General features: G+C 40.2%; 1 protein-coding gene across 2 annotated transcripts in view; it reads left to right on the plus strand.

The window, feature by feature from the left end:
- The first annotated feature begins 8,214 nt into the window (after positions 1 to 8,214).
- The window catches only part of patl1 (PAT1 homolog 1, processing body mRNA decay factor), a 34,412-nt gene continuing 19,861 nt past the window's right edge, over positions 8,215 to 22,765 (plus strand). Inside the window, exons 1-6 of one of the 2 annotated variants that reach the window (XM_053419162.1) lie at positions 8,228 to 8,347; positions 10,526 to 10,646; positions 15,265 to 15,370; positions 17,346 to 17,570; positions 17,708 to 17,968; positions 21,567 to 21,655. In XM_053419162.1, coding sequence (XP_053275137.1) covers positions 10,644 to 10,646; positions 15,265 to 15,370; positions 17,346 to 17,570; positions 17,708 to 17,968; positions 21,567 to 21,655 — 684 coding nt within the window. In that variant the 5' untranslated portion in view covers positions 8,228 to 8,347; positions 10,526 to 10,643. Of the gene's footprint in view, positions 8,348 to 10,525; positions 10,647 to 15,264; positions 15,371 to 17,345; positions 17,571 to 17,707; positions 17,969 to 21,566; positions 21,656 to 22,765 lie in introns of both variants that reach the window. The other variant, XM_053419161.1, reaches the window with a different exon arrangement.

Raw genomic sequence — 22,765 nt, forward strand, 5'->3', positions numbered from 1 at the left:
GTGTCCTATTCATTATTACATAGCTGTTCTACTGCTGATTATTATACAGAAAACTGTGTAATGACTGAATGTATTAAAGACAAGTGTGACCTAAACCACTTAAGAAAAATAATACATTTTTAAGTGTCAAATTATATCCAAAATCACTTACCATGATGACAATGACCCCACAGCTACTGCTATCCTGCTGTGTTGGATGAGTCAGTACTCCTCCTTTCCATTTCTTGTCGATCCACTCAGTTTTTCCCAGGCTCGCTCTCCTCATTTTCAGATACTCACTGTGTTTGGTTTATGAAAGATATTTGGAATTAAAAAAAAATGGGAAGGTTTGCAACATAAAAGGAAAATTCTAATGCGATCCAAGTATTCGTACTAAAATGTGGTTACAAATGCTTAATCCAGTGTCATATATATATATATTAAAATAACCTGAATTTTGCGGCGGCAAGTTTGGAGTCCTCTTCCTCATTGGAACCTGGTGCAGGATCCACCAGATAAACAGTCTGGTTGACTGCATTTATGTACTAAAAATGTTAAAATGAATTCAATTAACCAAATATTTAATAGACCTTTATAATAATACCAAAAATACTACTCATATACTAACCAAAAGATTCCAGTGTACATTTGAAATATTTACAAATGAAACTATGCCCTGGAAGTTCTCCAAGTTCACCTGTGAAAGTATAAACAATTTTTGTTTAGTTTCAGTATGCATCATTATTTTGACATATTTCCAGTGATATAAAATGATGCATTTCAATATTCAAAAATAATACACAAAATGTATCTTAATTCTTGCTTCTATGACATTTGTAGTACCTAAAATTCCAACTAACACACACACACGGACACACACACACACACACTTAGCAATCAGATTACCTTGGATAAACTTTGGCGGGCAACCTGCTCTCTCTTCCCAAACAGGATCACACCTGCTGTGTAGTGGTTGAGAATGTAGAGGTTTTTCCCAACGTGCTGCTGATTTGCCTCCAGCTGTAAAAGGCCTTCAATTGCCTAAATCAGAGGAAGTCTTGTGAGAAACGCAATTTGTAATATCACAAATCTAAATGAAAAAAAAAGTGTGAAACTGCTTAAAAGACGAATGAAATTCCTTGAAAAACATGATAAGATTACATTACACTACATTTTAGAACAGATTTATTTTTGGAACTAGAGCTTTAAAAAATTAAAAAGGTAAAAATACCTCGCCTATCAGCCACTTGTGAGGTTGAAGTGACTTCAGCTCACTGTGGTGGATAACAAGGCTGCCTCTTATCTGGCAGGGGAGCACAGAAACCACAACCTCTGTGTCCTTCTTCTTCCACAATGTGGTGAGCTGAAAGTTACAGAGGTAAGCAAAAGACAATACATATTCGGTAAAACATAACAAATTCTATTTGTTGGATTTCATATCTCTTTTTTGATGGAAACATGTGTTTCTTCGTCCATATATTACATTTTGTAAATGATTTTTGTTTTTTGGTGGAATAATAGCTTTACACTTTACCTCATCTTGTGGAGTTTGAATCCTGGAACTTGCTGAGGATGATGTTGGCTCCTGGGATGTTATTTTGTATGTTCGCACATCAGAATCCCCCTAAAAAACAGTGTGGGTCCAAACACATAATTTAGGAGCACAATTTATTACTGTGTCCTTTTGTCCATCTGTCAAAGTTGTATTAGGGCCAGAGCACCGAACATTGCAAGGACGCATTAGGGCCCAGGGTATTTTTATTTTATTTTAACAAAGTAATCAAATTTCTGGAGGGCTACATGTACTTGAAAACTCATGAAACAGGAAGTTGATGTAACCTATCTGTACATGATCAACCTGAACCTTCAGGTGTGTGACAGAAGGCCCCCCCAAGAACAAATGTAGATGCCATTTTTCCAGTTTTTACAGACAAATAAGACAAGTGCTGTTACTAAGCCATGACCAGAAACATTTTCATCGAGGTCAGGGAAAATAGTTCAGGAAAAGACCATGAGTATTCAACTGCAGACTTTGCATGAGGTAAGTATGTGGTAGTATCCCTGGGGCACACTTTTCTGTGGTTGGCTTCTCCACAAGTTGTCCCCCTTCAGAGTTAGACGCTTACTTAAACTACTTACCTTAAAAATTAAGGTAAGTGAGCTTAATAACAACAATACCACTACAACAACAACTTGTACTAATGATAACAATAACAATTTAAATAGTTGCATCTCCAGTTGCTGTGAGCTGTATGTGTGGAAAATAGGAAAATTTAATTTGGCCCAATAACTGGTAATATTCCAACGCTTCCTAAGAAATATGACTCTCACCACATTGTCAGAAGTTCACCGCTATAAAGTAAGCTAAAAACAGAGCCAAAAAAACAAAGAACCAACCTGTGATGTGGTTGGTTCTTCAGGTTGTTCATCTGGCAAAGTTATGGGTGGTTCTTTGGATTTCTGTTGAAAGTGAAACACACTCAATGTTAATCCAATTATCAAAATCCAAAGTATCAAAACTGTAAATCGAACATTAACAAATTGTAAAAGATTGAGAGTTATAAATCATGCTGGCTATATTGAACGGGACAACACTTTGAAAAGTCATACTGATAATAAAAGCGCATAAAGAAATACCTTTCTTTTCTGTCCTCCTAAAGGCAGGCGAGTCAACAGTGGTGAAACGTAAAGCCCTTTGCGTCGCGCACTTCTCTTTCTCCATTTTTCCATATCAACTCGAAAGGACTTAAACAGATATATATTGTATGTCAGGCATATACACTCAATGACACATTTGTAATACTAATTCTTTGGTCAAGAATATTGTCTTAAGTATCTTAGGATAAAGTGGGAACCTTGTTTCTTAATAGATTGCTTATTGACAGTAATTCTTACCTTCTTTCTTGACCTTTCCATGTCGGCATACTCAAGCAGAAGGGCATCATGCATTTCTTGATATATTTGCACAAAGTCGTCCATTCGTGAAAATCGTCTTCTTTGTAACCTTATGGTCTTCAGGTCCCACTGACTCTTTTCCATGATGCCCTGTGTCCGATTGTCTTGGGTGTAGTTCTGAATAATTAAATGTAAATCTATTACATTTTGAAGACTAACACAATACATACACAAAAAATATATTGAATGTGTATACACTGTATATATATATATATATTTTTTTTTTTACACAATTCCTAATTTAAGTAAATGGGAAAATGTTTTGAGTGTTACTGTGTGTATATATATAAAATCATATCATATATTTGATATATACCATATATTTCATATATAGAATAATTATATATATATATCTATAAAAAATGAGATTATTGAATATTATTATTATTATATATATAATAATTTTTCCACATTGTTTCTTTTGCATTTGATTGATTCCACTCCCTGTCTCTGTAGCTTCTCATGCAGACTATTGAGCATAGTCAGAGACAGCATGAACAGGAATCCACTCAAATTAACTTATAACCTCTCAAGGAAAACATTTTATAAGCTTCCAAATATGGTTACATTATGAATGCATTGGGCCACTTCCCAGATTTTGTCTTTAATTTTCTCAGTTATTCTACAGTAAAAATACACAAAAATTTGTATGAGCATAGTCAGAGACACCGTGAACAGGAATCCACGCGAAGTGAATTATAACCTCTCAAGGAATATTTGTTATAAGCTTCCAAATATGGCATCATTATAAATTCATTGGTCCTTTTTTACAGATTTGCACTTTAATTTTCTCAGTTATTCTACAGTAAAAGTACCCAAAAATTTGTATGAGCATAGTCAGAGACAGCATGAACAGGAATCCACTCAAAGTCACTTATAACCTCTCAAGGAACATTTTTAATAAGCTTCCAAATATGGCATCATTATAAATTCATTCGTCCTTTTTTACAGATTTTCCCTTTAATTTTCTCAGTTATTCTACAGTAAAAATACACAAAAATGTACATCAGCATAGTCAGAGACAGCATGAACAGAAATCCACTCAGAGTCACTTATAACCTCTCAAGGAATATTTTTAATCAGCTTCCAAATATGGTTACATTATGTACACTTTTTTTTTTTTTTTACAGACTTGCACTTTAATTTGCAGTAAAAATAAATGATAATTGACATGAGCAGGTACGCCATGGAGATTTAAAAAATAAAAAAAATTAAAAAAAAGTTGTATTTGTAGTAATTTTAGGTCGTTTCAGCCCACCATGCTGTTTTACCGTAAAGCCACAAGTAGACGCGCAAAAAAAACCCGGTGGCGGCTGGCTTCCCAGATGACGGCTCACTTTACTGCAGTGCTTATCTCCCGTGCCGCCCTCAGGTTATCCTCGCGAGACACCGTCGGTTCTCGCGCAAACACGCACAGTCCGGATAATCCAATCGCGATGAGAGACAATTATAATTATATTCAGATTTTAATTTGTAACGAGTAACGAGGTGTTCAATGAAAATGTAACGGAGTAAAAGTATATGTTTTTTCTTTTAAATGTAGTGGAGTAAAAGTAGAAGTCCTGATGAATATAAATACTCAAGGAAAGTATAGATCCTCAAAAAACTACTTAAGTACTGTAACGAAGTACTTCTACTCCGTTACTTTACACCACTGACGGTAAGGCAAATGAAAGATTAACTTTAAATTTGTAATTTACCGTATCTTTGCTGTGTTGAGATCCAATTTGTTATGAAGTTCTATGGAAGCTGGTGAAAGGACAACACAGGCAGCAGCTGATGTCTTAGGCAGAACATTTACAGTAGCTCTTCTCAATCAATCAATAAATCAATCCAATTTGATTGGTATAGCCAATATTCACGAATCACAATTTCACCTTAACCCTCAGAAAGAGTAAGGAAAAACGAACAAAACATTTTTTTTTAACAGGGGAAAAAGAACATAGAAACCTCAGAGAGAGCCACATGTTAGGGATCCCTCTGCCAGGAGTATTAACAACATTTATTAGAAGTTACAGTTCATAACATAATGGAAGGTAAATTCATTAAGGGGTTATTGTCAGTATTGGTAGAGTATCTGAGTAGAAATATTGTATATCAAGCAGTCTTTGTGCAAATTAATGATAAGTCATCTGTGCGCACCAAAGTTAACCATGGTGTTCCACAGGGCTCTGTGCTCAGCCCAATTTTATTCTCATTATATATGCTTCCACTAGGAAACATTATCAGGACACACTCGGTAAATTTCCACTGCTATGCGGATGACACCCAGTTATATTTGTCAATAAAACCTGAACAAAGTAATCAATTAACTAAACTTCGAACATGTCTCAAGGACATAAAAACCTGGATGACCCGCAATTTTCTCTTATTAAACTCAGACAAAACAGAGGTTATAATACTTGGCCCCAAACACCTTAGAGATGCATTATCTAATGATATAGCTGCGCTAGACGACATTGCCCTTGCTTCCAATGAAACAGTCAGGAACTTGGGAGTGATCTTCGATCCTGATTTATCCTTTAATAGTCACTTAAAACAAATCTCTAGGACCGCTTTTTTCCACTTGCGTAATATTTCAAAAATTAGACATGTCCTTTCCCAAAAAGATGCAGAAAAACTAGTCCACGCCTTTGTTACATCGAGACTGGACTATTGTAATTCATTATTATCTGGCTCCAGCAGTAAGTCGTAAAAGACTCTACAGCTTGTCCAAAATGCCGCAGCACGTGTCCTGACGAGAACAAAGAGAAGAGAGCACATTTCTCCAATATTAGCATCGCTACACTGGCTTCCATTTAAATCTAGAATAGAATTTAAAATTCTCCTCCTCACCTTCAAGGCCCTTAATAATATAGCGCCTTTTTACCTTAAAGAGCTGTTAGTACCTTATAAACCCGCTAGAGCACTCCGCTCCCAGAATTCAAGCCTACTTGTCGTCCCTAAATTCTCTAAAAGTAGAGTAGGAGCCAGAGCTTTTAGCCATCAAGCCCCTCGGCTGCGGAATAATCGACCACTTTCAGTTCGGGAGGCAGTCACCATCTTTTCGTTTAAAAGTAGGCTCAAAACCTTCCTTTTTGATAAAGCTTATAGTTAGAGCTAATTAGTGCGCCAGAACGTTACTTGTTCTATTTTATGACACATGACACACGGAGCTTCTCTTTCCAGCTTCTCCTTCCTCTTCTCCATCCCTATCCCCCTTGCCCGGAATCCCTTTGCTTTATCACCCGCAGATCCAGGGCCTCTGTGGCCGCACCATGGATTGCGGTTTGTGGATCGTGCACCGGGGGTCGCGGTGTTGGATCCAGTGTGGCGGATTCTGAGTCATGTGGGCTGATCGTGGTGCTGGTGGCGGACCCTGTGTCGCGTTGGCATTGGGCACGGGCGGTGGACCAGGACCGCGGTGGTGGCTTGTGATGGGTCCTGGTGGGCGGCGGTTGACGGTGACTGAGGACTGGAGTGGCGTCTGGTCTGGATGGTGGATCGTGGTCTAGATGGTTGCTGAGCATGGACTGTGCTTGCAGCGGGACTGCTTGGCATGTCATGTTGGGGTTGTCCTTCGGGATGTCTACCCTCATCAAATGCTGCTAGAGACTTTGATTATTGATGATGTTCTCCTGCACGTGGCATCTATTGCACTTCTGTCCGTCCTGGGAGAGGGATCCCTCACATGTGGCTCTCTCTGAGGTTTCTACATATTTTTACCCTGTTAAAAGGGTTTTTAGTAGTTTTTCCTTACTCTTGCTGAGGGTTAAGGACAGAGGATGTCACACCCTGTTAAAGCCCTATGAGATGAATTGTAATTTGTGAATATGGGCTATACAAATAAAATTTGATTGATTGATTGATTGATTGATTGATTGTTGAAAATCACCATCAGATACCACCATTATCCACAGTCAATAGTCCTGATCCACTGCTGACAACAGGATCCACCATCAGCTTCCATCTATGTTGCTATCACAATACACCATCAAGTTGTTTGATTCGTGATCCACCATCACTCTCTGTCAGCCTATCTCCAGTTGGGCCTTCTTCAACGCTATATTTCCAGGGGAGCTAATTTACTACGTTTTACATGTTTTCTTTTTTAGAGACGCTATGGAGTCTAATGTTACTCGTAGTAAGCCTGCAGTGCTATCGGCAAGATGGTCAATCTCAGTGGAAATAGGGTTTTTAAAGCATTTGTCAGTTAAATTGAAGTATGATACATGGTTAAATGTATCTGGAATTATTTCCTTAAATTTAGCTACAGTACTATCAGGTACACATCTGGAAAATACGTTTTCCGTTAATTGCAGGTAGAGCCTTCGGCTACCAGGCTCCTCTCCTGTGGAACTAGCTCCCACTCTGGGTTCTCTCTTTTCTTTCTCTCTGTCTGTCTCTTTCTCTCTCGCTCGCTTTCTCTCTCTCCCAGAAAACAATAATTATATTTATAATTTGTATTATTATAATCATAACAATTATTATTATTATTCCTTTTCTCTCCCTCCCCCCCCCCCCTCCCCACTATCTATCTCTCTTTTCTCCCCTCTTTTCGACCCATCTCACCACTTTTGCAAGAGGTTTCTTCCAGTTAATAAGGGTGTTTTTTTCTCTCCACAATCGCCACAGTTATGCTCATTGTGTGAACTGTTAGGTCTCTCTATCATTTTTAAGGTCTTGACCTTCTATATAAAGTGACTTGAGATAATGTATATTATCGTTTGGTGTTATACAAGTAAAATTTAATCGAAAACACCCCCAAAGCTCATAAAAAAACCTTAGACTGCAGTGCCATGTGCACACACCGAAATCCCGGAACTGAAAACTAAATTGGGACACAGTAAAACAAACACAGTGCAGCTAAAATAGGTGCCTTTGGCTCGGGCTGGGTTCCGCCACAAAAAAACTGAATTCATGCCAGGTTTAGAATTGGGTTGTTTCGGGAGGTGCTTGTATGTCCTTGGTCATATCTAATCCCAGAATCAGAAATAAACTTGCGTTTCATAATCATCAGGGTTCATTTGGACTGAGCATTAGAACCAAACGCCATAGCTGTAAAACCATGAAACTATGTTTGTGAAACCTAAAGATGAGTAACTATTTTTGTGAAAGTGTTCACCTATTCAAAATGTCAATGTGTTTAAAATCTCTGAGACACTTCATTACTGTCATTACAAGATAAAAGTGATAACATATAATGGTAATTTATATCTAGTTAGTACTGATATCTCTATCAACTCTTCAACGAGGAAGCGCGCAATTAAAACCAAATAGCGACACCGCCCCTGTCTGTGCCCAGATGCGTGCCCGTTCACGTCGCTCCATGACGCACGCCCAAGTGGACGTCTCGGCTACGTCACTTGCGCGCCGCCTGGTTTCTGATGCACTTCTTTTCCCGAAAGCCTAAAGATAGATGTTTCGATTTCAGGTGAGCATCGCGTCCCAAAAAACTCAATTTCTCTTTTGTGAGTCTTGGTTGTTATGGTTCACTGAGATCAGGTGGTTATTTTAAACCGCTGCATGTGTTTTTACAAGGTGTGTGTTGTCTATTGTTTATGCGCCTGCCATATTCAATCCGGTTGGTGGCGGCCTGAGAAGCTGCTAGACTGCCTGGCTGGTGACTTGAGCCGCAGGGAAAGGGAGCAGTTTCTCAACATTGGTCACAAGATATTGGCTTCATAAATAATTATCTGGTGTTAGAAAGCAGTCATAATCTCAGCATAGACCGTATCATATTATTTTCTAGGGCAGCAATTTTAAAACGACGTGGGTCCTACTTGATGTAACGTCAGCATTAGCATTTTCGGCTAACGGCTTTGCCTGCTCCCTTCAGCGTACTAAAGTGTCGTGGATAGGAGGTCCTGGATTGTATTTACTTATAATATTTAATATTGAAACCGACATAATGGAGCTACTAACGTGTACACACAATGCTTTATAAGGTTAATACCTCGTGTTTGATGTGCATCTGCATTGTCTGAGTGAGAAAACACGCTGGCTAACTGCAGATATGACACAACATCAATATTACGTTAGTTTGCTGATATGTTGAAGTATGTCCAGAGGCTCTAAAGCAAACCTATAATTTACTCGTGACAAACATGAGTGTTTAAGGTAAACAGGATTCTAAACTCTTGGCATACTTAAGCGCTTTAGCTACATCATGCTACAGGGAAAGTTTTCATCCATCCGAGTAAGATATTAATGTTATCTAGGTAATAAATTCCATATTATATAGTGTTTTCATCGGCTCAACCCCACCCGTTGGTTATATTGTTAAATGTGATAGCGTGAAACCCAATTCAAGCTACACCGTAGACACGCATGGGCCGAGCATTCATAGTTGAGCTTAAGTGAATGGGAGCCGCGCTGCAATTACACCTCCGAGACGCTAGTGGCAGTAGAGCTTTTTTCTGGGGTTGAGTATCATCCGTTTTCTGGTCCACTTATTTACAAATTCTCTGGCCTCTCTGTTTACTTCAAAACAATGGAGAGAATTTCTAAGCGTATCATGTTGTAGTGGAAACTGATGGAGGTTAAAGTTCAATAATTTTTTCTTTAACTGCATCGAAGAAAATTAAAACGTCTGTTTGTTCGTTCACCTCAATTCAGCTCTGCAATTCTACCAAGCGGACCAATCCCAGCTCTTGCTGTATGCATCGCCATGCCGCCTTCAGACAATGATTCATTGACAGAAAACCCAGACAATGATCTGAATATCTGAATTTTTCTCTCTAAGGCAGCAGGGCTCCATTTGATTGGACAAATATGTTGACATGCAGAGCGGGAATGCATGGCAGATGGAGCACCATTTATCGCAGTTTTTTTTCAAACTTTTGCGATAAATAACGCGCATGTTCATATTTTCACATATTAATTTTGGATATATAGTGCAGCCCTATATAACATAACAATTTTAAGAAGCAGATGTTAAAACTAGTAATTATTTAATTTAGCTAATGAAACGGATTACATAGGTGCCAACAGGTGCGGACTAGAAAAATAATTCAGGCTGGGGAATTTGACTCCCTTTTAAAGGCAAGCCTTTTCACGCAAAGCACAAGTAACTCATTGTTCTCTGCCATCTTTGCAGTGATGTAATTTTTGTATATTTCCAAGGGCTTTTACTTTGAAATTCTTCAATATATTGTCATGATATTGTATTGGTGACAATCTGAGGTGGTGAACTGTTATTTTGTTGCTTGAATTGAAAGGGATAGTTTCCCTAAAGATGAAACTTCACTCATTATGTACTCACCACTATGCAAATGGAGGGGTGGGTGAAGTTTTTGAATCCCCTAAACACTTTTGGAGTTTCAGGGGTAAATAGCATTGCAGCCAAATCCAATACAATTGAAGTAAATGGCGACCCCTTCTTCAAACATAAAAAGTGTCCGTAAGACCCATTATTCAAATTCGACTTGAACCAGCGTAATTTACACCATGTTTTCAGGCTCGTAGGAAAATGTCATGGGACATTTAGGCGAAAAACGCGTTGTAAATTACCTTGTTTCGAGTTGTATATTAATGTTGGGACTTGCGGACACCTGGATGACACCACATGAGTAGTATGGAGGCATTTTATATTTTTTTCTGTTTAATTCAGTCTGAAGAAGAGGACAGGATTGACTTCAATTTTTTTCTGCTGCAACGCTGTTTACCCCTGAAACTACAGAATTGTTTTGTGGACTGAAACACTTCACCCGTCCTCCATCGGCATTATTATGGTGAGTAGATGGAATGGATGTCAATTTGTCAGTTAACTATCCCTTTAAGTCATGGGAATGTTATAATGAATTTGTTTTCTTGTTTGTTTATATCCATTTTTGTTATTACTAGTACTTAGGGCTGCTTGATTAATCGAAATTTAATAGTGATTACGATTATGGTGTCAAACGATCTCCAAACTACTATAATCGAGTTGATCGAACTGTTCGGACCAATCAGATTGTCAGGACGGGCTTTATACGATGATGGACAGGTGATCAACAGTAACGTAATCAATCACGTCATCAAAGTGCGCGTGGGTTGAATTTGTTTTCAACAAACATGCCTGCCGTTGGAGAGCTGAGATGTGTAGATGCTGCCATTGAGTCTGTTTTAGAAGACATCGACAGTGCATTCATTTTGAAAGAGGAACAGAGAACGCGGAGGCGATGCCAAAGCGCCGCGCTAATCCCTATCGCGACGGCGCTTGGCTGTTCACACCGGACCCTGAAGCGATGCTGAACCGCCGGCCAGCGCTAATAATGTCACCCGTTGATCCAGTAGTATTCAAGCATATACAGTGGATATAAATAGTGTACACACCCCTGTTCAATTTCAAGGTTTTTGTGATATAAACATATGAGACAAAGATAAATCCTGTCCAAACTTTTTCCACCTTTAATGTGACCTATAAGGTGAACAATTCAGTTGAAAAACAATCTGAAATCTTTTAGGAGAAAAAATAAAAAATATAAAACTTACCATAACCTGGTTGCATAAGTGTGCACACCCTTAACCTAATACTTTGTTGAAGCACCTTTTGATTTTATTACAGCACTCAGTCTTTTGGGGTAGGAGTCTAATAGCATGGCACATCTTGACTTGGCAATGTTTTGCCACTCTTCTTTGCAAAAGGGCTCCAAATCTGTCAAATTACGAGGGCATCTCCTGTGCACAGCCCTCTTCCGATCACCCCACAGATGTTCAATTGGAATCAGGTCTGGGGTCTGGCTGGGTCATTCCAAAACATGAATCTTCTTCTAGTGAAGCCATGCTTTTGTTGATTTGGATGTATGCTTTGGGTCATTGTCTTGCTGATATGTGAAATTCCTCTTCATCTTCAGCTTTCTAACGGGAGCCTGAAGGTTTTGTGCCAAAACTGACTGGTTTTTCTTAACTGTCATAATTCCCTCCACCTTGACTAAGGCCCCTGTTCCAGTTGAAGTAAAATAGCCCCAAAGCATGATGCTGCCACCACCATGCTTCACTGTGGGTAGGGTGTTCTTTGGGTGAATGTGCAGTGTTGTTTTTGCGCCAAACATACCTTTTGGAATTATGGCCGAAAAGTTCAACCTCGGTTTCATAAGAGCATAACACATTTCCCCACATGCTTTTGGAGACTTCATGTATGTTTTTGCAAAATTTAGCCGGACTTGGATGTTTTTCTTGGTAAGAAAAGCTTCTGTCTTGCCACCCTGCCCCATAGCCCAAACATATGAAGAATACCGAAGATTGTTGTCACATGTAGTACAGAGGCCAGTCCTGCAGCTCCTTTAATGTTGCTGTCGGCCTCTTGGAAGCCTCCCTGACCGGTTTTCATCTTGTCTTTTCATCAATTTTTGAGGGATTTCCAGTTCTTGGTAATGTCAATGTTGTGCCATATTTTCTCCACTTGATGATGGCTGTCTTCACTGTGTTTCGTGGTATATCTAATACCTTGGAAATAATTTTGTACCCTTCTCCTGACTGATACCTTTCAATAATGAGATCCCTTTAATGCTTAGGAAGCTCTCTGCGAACCATGGCTCTTGCTGCAAGTTGCAACTAAGAGAAGGTCAGGAAAATCCTACTAGAACAGTTGAACTTTATTTAGGATTAATCAGAGTCACTGTAAATTATGGTAGGTGTGTACAGACTAGTATTTAACATGAGTTTGAATGTGATTGGTTAACTTTGAATACAGCCATATCCCCAGTTATAAGAGGGTGTGCACACTTATGCAACCACATTATTTTAGTTTTTTATTTGTATTTTTCCCTCTAAAAGATTTCATTTTGTTTTTTCAATTGAATTGTTCACGTAAAAGGTCACATTAAAGGTGGAAAAAGTTCAGACAGGATTTATATTTGTCTCATTTGTTTACATCACAAAAACCTTGCATTTTAACAGGGGTGTGTAGACTTTTTATATCCACTGTACTTACTTGTTGCTCCAACATTAAGCAACAGCATCTCAACATTTGTCTTTTTTGGTGTTGTCTTTATACAACATGTTCCAAGGATCATACAACTCACTGCACTTCTCCACTTCAATTATTAATTTAATGTCATCCATGTTGAAGAACTTCTCCGCTGTTTGCTCCGTTAAATGTCGGGTGTCGAGGGTAAATTACGTATTCTCCACTCAAGCCTATGTGGAGAATACGTAGCCCCCCTCTCTGTCTTTTTATCTTTATCACTGCTTGTGTGGCTGTAGTGGATGGGCAGAGGGGAACCTTTAATAATGTATATAGGTAAAATTAAAACTCCAGGACAACAGAAGGGGAATTCAAAATATGGGATGCATATCTGATCATTTATATCATATAAAATATGTCATCAATATCGTTTAAAATCATTTTTCAGTGCGTTTCCTGGCGCAATACACTCGCGTCAAGCGCAAAAAATAGACTCTACGCCGAAACGATTGCTGCACGGCGCCAGGCAGCCTTGGCGCAACGCGGGGCTTCAGCCTCCGCTGTGACCCGCACAGAGGTTTAACATGGGAGTGGATGGGAGCCAGCTCTTATTTAAGGCTTGGTGCTGCGCTTAAGCGTCGCTTTGGTGTCGCTTCAGCGTCCGGTGTGAACTCTGCGTTAGTAAATAACTCACAATGCGTCGCTTAACGTACGTCACATACTACGTTGCTCTGATTGATTGTAGGTCTATCCAATTGAGACGAGGATTTTTTTCCTGGTTCGGTTGAAACATGCCACATAATCACAGCCCAATGGAGCGGTATCAGACTCACATTCTGACTAGAATTGTGAGTATGAATACGTCAGGCTAAAAGAATTGTATTCTTTTACAAAAAACTTAGAATTTATATCTGTAGTTTACAAACCATTAGAATATTAATGTTTCTTGGGAATAATTTACAAATGTGTCCATGACACTGTTTATACTTGTAGCCACACTTTAGTACTACCATCAATTGTATCTTATATCCATTTAACTGATGCTTGTGTAACACAAAAGTAAATAAAAATGTCCCAACTCTTCAACATAAGAAATGTGTCTGCAGCAATATAGGGCTGCAGCTATTGATTAATTTAGTAATTAAGTATTCTATCGATTAATTTCATAAGAAATTATTTTGCAGGAGTCTGAGTGTGTCTGTAGTTGAGTTGAGTCAACATCTTGATGCCCCCCCCTCTTGTTAGACACTGACAAGTGACAACTTGGTTGTCTGTTGTTCACATGTCAATGTGTCCGCTACTGGCGGCAGAGATGCTGGTTTATCTACTGCATTGCCTTAGAAACAAGTTGGTTTATGTACTGAACTAAACACCAGGACACTACGGTATGAAGACGCGCATCTTCCACTCTGTCGATAAAAATCAAAGCCCCGTTGGAAGAAAGGGAAACGCTAGAGGGCTTTTACTTTGAAACGGATTCGGGAAGTGTTGTAAATATGTTGTGTCATATACAGATAACCATTGTGTTCCACTGTAGAATAACCAGATGAATAAACAAAATGATCTTTCATTTGAGTTTTAATCCTTATCTGTTGAAATTATGTCACAAACTTGCATTTTAAAATGTTAAAACTGAATGTGTTTCAAGCACTTCAGCGTTTCTGTTGACAGAATCCATTCTTTTGTTTAAAGAAGATTGTGGAAGATGCACAGCTTCATACTCTATAGTACTCGTATTTATTTAAGTACAAGGGACTACTTTCATACAAGGAAAGGGTCATATTTGTGGCCATATTCAAGGCAAAGCCTATGTAAAAACATTGTGCTGCAGTAGCAGCTCCTCTGTAGAACATATTGTTGAACTGAAGCTAAATATTGTTCACTGAACAGATACTGTAAATATAAATTTATATTAATGTGAATATTGTGCATTGAATAGATAAAGTTGCACCACCGCCTTTCTTTGTGTATATTTATTTATGTACATTCAGTCTTTAACAGAAATTGCAAAAACTAATAAACATGACGCTCCTAAGTAGGTTTCTTGGCAGATATCAGGGTGGTAGATCTCGGCTTACGTTTGGAATTAAAAAGTGATCTTGCGCTCAAATAGGTTGGTTACCACTGCTCTAGAGTTTGAGACATGTAGCGTAACGCGTGACAGACTTCATGTTTGTCTGACTGATTGTATTAGCTGATGAAAAAGCAGCCATGTGCAGTAATATAAAAAATTGTGGATGTTAAGATGCATACCTCTAATTGACATACAGAGTGTGAGTGTGTGATGTAAGGAGCACCAAATACATAGTTTTTGCCTTTTTTTGTGATAAGTCTATCACACATGTTGATATTGCGCTGACTGGGATAAGATTTTTTGATATATCGTGCAGCCCTATTCTGCATCCCTACCACCTTATTCTCACCCTGTTTCTTCTTCGCCATCTTCCCTGCTGTCTTTGCAGTCCCTGGATGAAGACTGTACGCTGGAGGAGGAAGATGTGGGATTGGCAGCAGAGGAAGATGAAATCGACCAATTCAATGACGACACCTTCGGAGCTGGGGCCATCGGTAAGTCTCACATAATTAAATTGCAAATGTGTTTAAATTAGGTACTATTCTTAAAATTCGAGTGAGGATTCCATGTGCCTCAAATACCTCAATTTGTGTCTGCTCTTCCCTTTTTGATTTGACCCTTTGTTGATAAAAGAAAAAGAAAAAAAATTACTCGAATAATGGTGACAAAGAGGAATGATCAATTACTGACAGAGCCGCTAAAAGCTGTAAAAGAAAATTAAATACTTTTCAAGGCCAAAACTCTGAGTGGATGTAGTGGAGCTGTGCATGGCGCCCTGGTGTCTGCCCCGCACTTGGTGGCTGTGTGACTTCTCCCAGCTGTGGAGCATTGTTCCTTCTCCCAGCTGTGGAGCTGTCCGTGGTCTCTGCATCCTTAGCCAGGCACTGTTTGTTTATTTATCGCAAGTCATATTGTCAATGCGATATTAAACAACATTATCGAATATCTGCCTAATATCATGCAGCCCTACTGTTAACCCCTGAAACTTCCACAGTGTGTTGTGGACTCAAACACTTCAACCACCCCTCCATCGACATAGTAACACGGTGATATCAGCTTCAATATCTTGAAATTTGGCACAAACATACACTTGAACTTGGATTTCATTTAATAGCCAAAGGTTAAGGTCACCGTGGCCTTTTATTGTACCGTAATTATGTTTACGTTTTTCATAAACATGATATCTGATGATCCGCTCAAGGGAATGTCTTCTAATTTTGTACATGGACTCAAAGATGAACTCAAAGGTCAAGTTCACAGTGACCTCACGTCCCTGTGAATGTGATATATTAGGACTGCCCATAGGAAATTTCCTAAAATCATCTAACAATTCACTTAGACTCACTGATTAACTAATTTGATTATGGTGGTCAAAGGTCAAAGTTGTGTTGAGATCAAAAACATGTTTTTGGACTCTTTGAAAATGTTTCATCTCTTGATCAGTTGTCACTTGGACTGAAAGACAGTGATTATGTTTCAGTGGTCGAAGGTCAAAGATTCATATAATCAATCAATTTGATTTGTATAGCCCATATTCACAAATCACTGCTTTATAGGGGACATATTATGCCCATTTTACCACAAGTTGATATGGTTCCTTGGGGTCTTAATGAAATGTCTGTAACATATTTTGGTCAAAATACCACAAAGATCATTTAAAACAGCACCCTTTTTACCCTGTCTAAAACAGCTTTCCTCAGATTGACCTGTTTTGAGTGCCCCGCCCCCCTCAACCCGGTGAGCCTGGCTACGAGCTCCACAGCGCAGTGGGAGCTTGAGCTGGCGCAAGGTGTCCCGGGGGTCCCATTTTTTTATGCGGCCACTTAAATGTCTGACGGGTAGCAGCAGCGAGCTAATGCTAGCTAGGCTCCACCGGCCCGGTTAGCTCATGAGCTGACGCTAGCCGGGGAGCCGGCCTTGCAGCGTTAGCTCGCGAGCTAACCGGGCCGGTGGAGCCCGGCTAGCGTTAGCTCGCTTGTCCAAGGCCATGTAGAGAGACTCCCTACATGGGCATGGTGTGACTGACGTTTATTTCGGTCGTAATCCCATTCGACGCACTCCAGTGTATCGTTTCTGAAATAGAAGAACCACAACAAATCGCAGGAGTGGTTTTTTTCCCAGAGTTTTTGGGACGTTAGACATGCCAGATACCCAAGTTAACGTGTAGAAGCACTACAAAAGTGGAATTTTCATAATATGTCCCCTTTAATTTCAGATTACACTGAGACATACTATTTAAATTTCAGTTACAGCAGATGAAATTATGGTGTTTGAAAAGTTTAAAGAAGATGTTTTCAGCTGTTGTTGGTTACTGTCGTTAACTACAAGATCATACTCATTTGTGAATTTGCCTTTGGGAGACTAAATTTATAAACAATTAAAGGCTAATCTGCCTTTAAATAGCACAAGTTTGTATATAAATAAGTCTCTGTCAACCAATAACACTTTTTGCGTCTTCTCCTTTTACAGATGATGACTGGCAGGAGGAACACAAACGCCTAGCAAACCTTGATGATCGGGATGGGCAAGGAGCCGAAGGAGGGGGAGGAGGAGGGATGGAGAGAGAATCAGATTTAGGAGGAACAGATGACTCAACCTCTTCCCATCTCTCTACATATGCAGGCCATCATCCCCTTCCATCTTCTCTTCCGTCACTCAACTTCTCCTCATCTTCCTCCGGACTGCCTCCACCAGGTCAGTCATGTGATTAAAAGAGATTAATCATCAGTGCTAAATTGATTGGATCACGACAGAATTGCTGGCCAAATAATGTGTTTTTTGCTCTGACACGGAGCACAATAATTCAGACTTTGGAAAATCTATAATTTCAGATGTTGAGGATCGAGGAGGGGAAGGTGACTTGGCAGAGTCCCTGGCCAGACTCATCTTGGAGGCAGACCCAGCCATCGCTGGGGTCGGAGCCACTGAGAGGCCCTGTCCATCCCTGAGCTCCACAGCATCCACCCGTACCACTTTCCACAGGTTGGATCAACCCAGAGTCCTGCCGCAGCACTCCATCCCAAATCCCACCCACTCACATCAGCCTCCACAACACCCTCAGCACCAGCTGACTACTGGGCCCTCCATCTCAGGTGACAATGAATGCAGTACTTTACTTAAAAATGCCTTTGTGGATTCACATTATGTTTTGTCTGTTTCTCACGTTCTCATCAACCCAGTATCACAAGAACACCTTATGGGATTTTGCGCAAATTTGGCATAAATATTCACTTGGATTTAAAGATGAACTGATTCAGTGTGTAAAGATTCTCAGTAATCCAGGTCATGCTATATCCAAGTGCGAAAAGCACTTGGATATTAACTAGTGCTGTCAGTTTAACGCGTTATTAACGGCGTTAACGCAAACTCATTTTAACGCCGTCAATTTTTTTCTCACGAGATTAACGCAGAGCTGCCAACTCTCACGCTTTCGCCGTGTGACACACGCTTTTGCATGTTGGTGGTTGACTAAGTCACAATAATATTTTAAAACATCATTGTATCAGGCCGTCATGAAGTAGCAGGAGCGGGCGAGTGTGTGTGCTCCCAGATAGTGCACCGCTCCGTGGGCTCCGCCCCCCGCCCCAGCGCACTCGCTCAGAGAGGCGAGAGAGACACAGATCAGAGCTCGTTCACGTGCTGCAGCCGCTCAGTGACTGACTGCTTCTTAACAGTGGAAACAGTGAAAACACAGAGTTTCTCTGATCAGAGATCAGCGCAGCAGCTTCTTGATCAGAGCAGAAGCTGCAGTTGGTTTCTACCGAGCTTCAGTATCTGTGTTCGCCTCCATTCTGACCTGCTCTCGCTTTTTGTTTTAATATTTCGCCAACTAAAATATATATTTTTAAGCTATTAGGCTGCAGCTATATGTTTTAGTTTATTTCAAAATAGGGTACTTCTTATTTCATAAATTTTTCAAAGTAGGCCGACACCTGCCTTTGTATTCTGTATGAGAGGCCTGACTGCTATGTTCACAACAAAATTGGAAAAAAAGAAAATATTAAGCCATGGTTTAACTGCACTCTAGGCTGAGTCCTTGTTTATCTGAAATGTGCAATTTTATTTTGTACCGCCCTGTTTGGCAATGTTGTTTTTCAATAAAATAAAACATTTGCATAAAGCAGGCCAATCCACTTTTCCATGTTGATAAGAGCATTAAAACGGAAAAAGAATTATGGAGAAAAAAGAAATTAAGGGACATTTAGAATAGATACAAATTTGCGATTAATCGCGATTAATTTTGAGTTAACTATGACATAAATGCGATTAATCGCGATTAAATATTTTTAATCATTTGACAGCCCTAATATTAACCTGTTCCCGATCCGCCCGAGTGCGCCTACAGGTGCTAATGCTAATGCAACATATCGTTAGAAAGCTAAGATTCTTCTGATTCCACTGATTCTGAGCCATATAAAGATCCGATCACCACAGCCGGTACAATTAACGTCTCAGTCAGACCGGAAGTAGAAAAAAAGACGATTACAAAGTCGAAGCGACTCACCTAAGAAGCTTCATATTAATCCACAGATGGATAAAATTCCAACAAAAACAGTGTTGGTACATTGCCAAAGGTCCAGACGATCCAATCCAGTAACATAATCAGTCCAAAACACACTATTACATCAAAGAATAGCCGATGTCAGCTGTTGCATAATGTCAGGGCAGCCACCTCCTCCGTGTAAACTGGGACGTACTCTCACTCGTAATTTCTGTTTGCATGTAAACAAAGATCTCCAAAAGATGGATAGCCATATCCTATTGGTTCAAGTGAGCTGTCAATCTAAACGTGACCCAGTCGGAGCTGGCATGGGCTGGCATGGGCTGTCCACAGCCTGCAATAGCCAACGAGGCACCTTGTTGTTGGAAAGAGACTGCCCCTCTTCTGACGTGTAAAGGCTGAGCCAATTGCAACCGATTGTTCTGATGACTGGCGTATCGTTTAGCCAATGAAATTTCCCAAATAATGATGTGCTGTTTGACGGGGGGGGGGGGGGGGAAAAGACACCACGCAAATAACTGCGCAACAGTGTTCACCTGGTCCCAGAGCATCGTGCGCCCGTGTTTCATCCCCGTCGTGACTGCTACATGTTGCTAAAAATATTGTTGTTGTAATGTTTATATTTGTATACGTTTTAAACCATATGACAGGTTTTGTCTCCTTTATATAAAAGTATGATTTTGAGTGTAAAATTGGCCTTTTTAGCCTGGTTGGTTACCATGGTTACAAAAGATCCTTTGGAGTCTCCAAATGGCCTTTGTGGAAAACGCCTAGACATGCTCTAAGGAAAAAATCTGTCAAATATTAATTTTCTGTGCTATTGTTATCAAATTTTTACTTTGGCTAGTCAAGGCTTCATGCTAGGGTTCCATTGTGTTTTCCAGCTCATAAGTCCCAGCTAGAGTCATCTATTAAAAAATATTCAGCCATAAAAAAAAACCTTCTACTTCACTGTGTGCCAACTGCTATTACTCAATGCCAGTTAGGGCGGAACGATTTGGGGAAATAATCTAATTGCGTATTTTCCCCCCCAAAATATTACGATTTAATACGCGATTTTTTTTTTTACATTAACCAATCTAAGTAACATATTCTCAATACTTGGATTACTTACACATTGAATTGCATTTTATAAGTGTAAGAATGCGGCGTTGTTATAGTCAGTGGAGTAGCAGTTTAAAGTTCTCTCTCTGTGGATGCGGCGGGCCAGCTGGATTCGCTGGAAGGGCAGCTTGCGGATTAGCAGCTCCGTAGATTCCCGTTCATGTCCGGCTGGTCGTGCAGCGGTATGGAGGCACCGGGCCTCAGCAGGAACACCCACATGCTGAACACCTCCATCTCGCAGATGTGCATGTAGGTGACCAGGGGGCTCTGGAGCCCCGCCGCCCCGGATCTCGGCTTGCTCTTCGCTATATTCTGGATCATAGGAGTTTTGTTGTCCCGCGGCATTCTGGCTGCGGGTGAGGACAACAGCCCGGTGCCCTAATCTCTTTCGCACGTTTTAATCGCGCACGTTGCGATTAGAAAATCACGTTTTATCATATCGCGATTTAATCGCAAATGCAATTAATCGTTCAGCCCTAATGCCAGTAGCACTTAGAGTGATTCTGACTGTTGGGGGGGAAAGTTCAGAATGTTACCTTTCAAAAGAGACCAAGATCATGCATGTACTCTAAATGGTTCAAGAACAGCTTTCAATATGATTTGGGTATTCCTCAGACAGGCGTTTTAGGCGAATCTCACCCGCCTCTTAAGAGGTTAACTGAATCAGTGTTATTAGTCAAAGGTCACTGTTACCTCCATAGAATCCTTTGGTCATATCCCAAGAATTACGCCCAATCCCATTTCACCCCTTCTCTCTACCTCATGTTTTCAAGGGTAATCTTGCCCCTTGAAACGGGTAGTGGTTGATGTAAACAGACGCAACAAAAGTAATTATTAAAACCCAGCAAGTATTGGGACAGCCTACCCCTACTTTGAACATGCAATGCTCCCATCTAAAACAAAACGCATAGGTAATCCAATAATTCACTGCATTTTGTTCAGTCTAAATGGTGCAGTGGTGTTATTGTTTATCCCCGATTATATCTTCTGTTTTGTCAACATATGGTTCTTGACATTACATTGCTATGGAGTGCTTTTGGTTTACCAATATCTTCTGCTCTCTAATGAACCCTGTACTACTCCAGGCATCTCCCTTGGTCCTCCTTCAACATCAATGCTCAGCTACCAACAGCAGCAGCACATGCTGCGCAGAGGGTCTGCTCCAATCGCCCAGGTAAGCTTTCGAAGGCCCTGTTTAGACCTGGTATTAACATCCATCCTGAGAGATCTGATCACAAGTGAAAAGCACTATTCACACATAAAATATGTCGTGAATGTCTCTCCTGTGACCACTTGTGATCGCATCTCACTTCACTTCTTTATATGCAAATAATCATGTAAGTTATTTATGTTTGTGAAAACCAAATGGGTTTTTTACCCAAATATGGCCAATGACTGTGCATTTGTGTGTGACAGTGTGGGTGTGTCGTCATGAAAGAGTGGGCTGAATAATCACAATATCACTCATAATGTGTTGCTCAGTGTTGATATTGTTGCGGTGGCCACAAAAATATCCGTGTTTGAACTGGCCACAAAAATATCTGTGTTTGAACTGGCCACAATTCATTTGCATTTTAACAGCAAAAAGAATATGGCCACTTGCTCTCTTCAAATGTGATCTGAGTGATCAGATCACAGGATGCATCGAAGACACAAATGGGTGCGTTCAGACTTGTATGAGTGATATGCCTTGGAGCAGGGCGGCTGTGGCTGAGGGGTAGAGTGGTCATCCTCCAACCTGAAGGTCGGCAGTTCGATCCCCAGTATGACCCATCTGCATGCCAAAGTGTCCTTGGGCAAGATGCTGAACCCCGAATGGCCCCCCATAGAATAACAAAGGGCTGCGAATAGATGCACTATATGAATGTGTGTGTGAATGTAAAACTGTACTATAAAGCGCTTTGAATGGTCATCAAGACTAGAAAAGCGCTATATAAATACGAAACCATTTACCATTACCATTTACTAAGAGCTGACCGGTTGGGTTTCGATCACTCGGGACATGTCATTACGAGGTCTGAACAGGGTTCACCGACTGTCATTAACTTTTTTCAGACATGCGATGAACTCTGGAGGAGGTGTACATATGAACTAGTGTTGCACGATATAGAGATACTAGAGAGGTATTGAACAAGCCGTCAAAAACGGTCCCATACCTTATTTTACTAGTATCTGTACTTTATGGAGCCCAGCGGCAGGGGAATGGCTGCATAAGTATCGGTACTATACAGTATGAAGCTGTGCATCTTCCGCTCCTGCAAGTATTTCACAATTTAAACAAATT

Source organism: Pleuronectes platessa, chromosome 3, assembly GCF_947347685.1.
Source record: "Pleuronectes platessa chromosome 3, fPlePla1.1, whole genome shotgun sequence".
NCBI lineage: Eukaryota > Metazoa > Chordata > Actinopteri > Pleuronectiformes > Pleuronectidae > Pleuronectes > Pleuronectes platessa.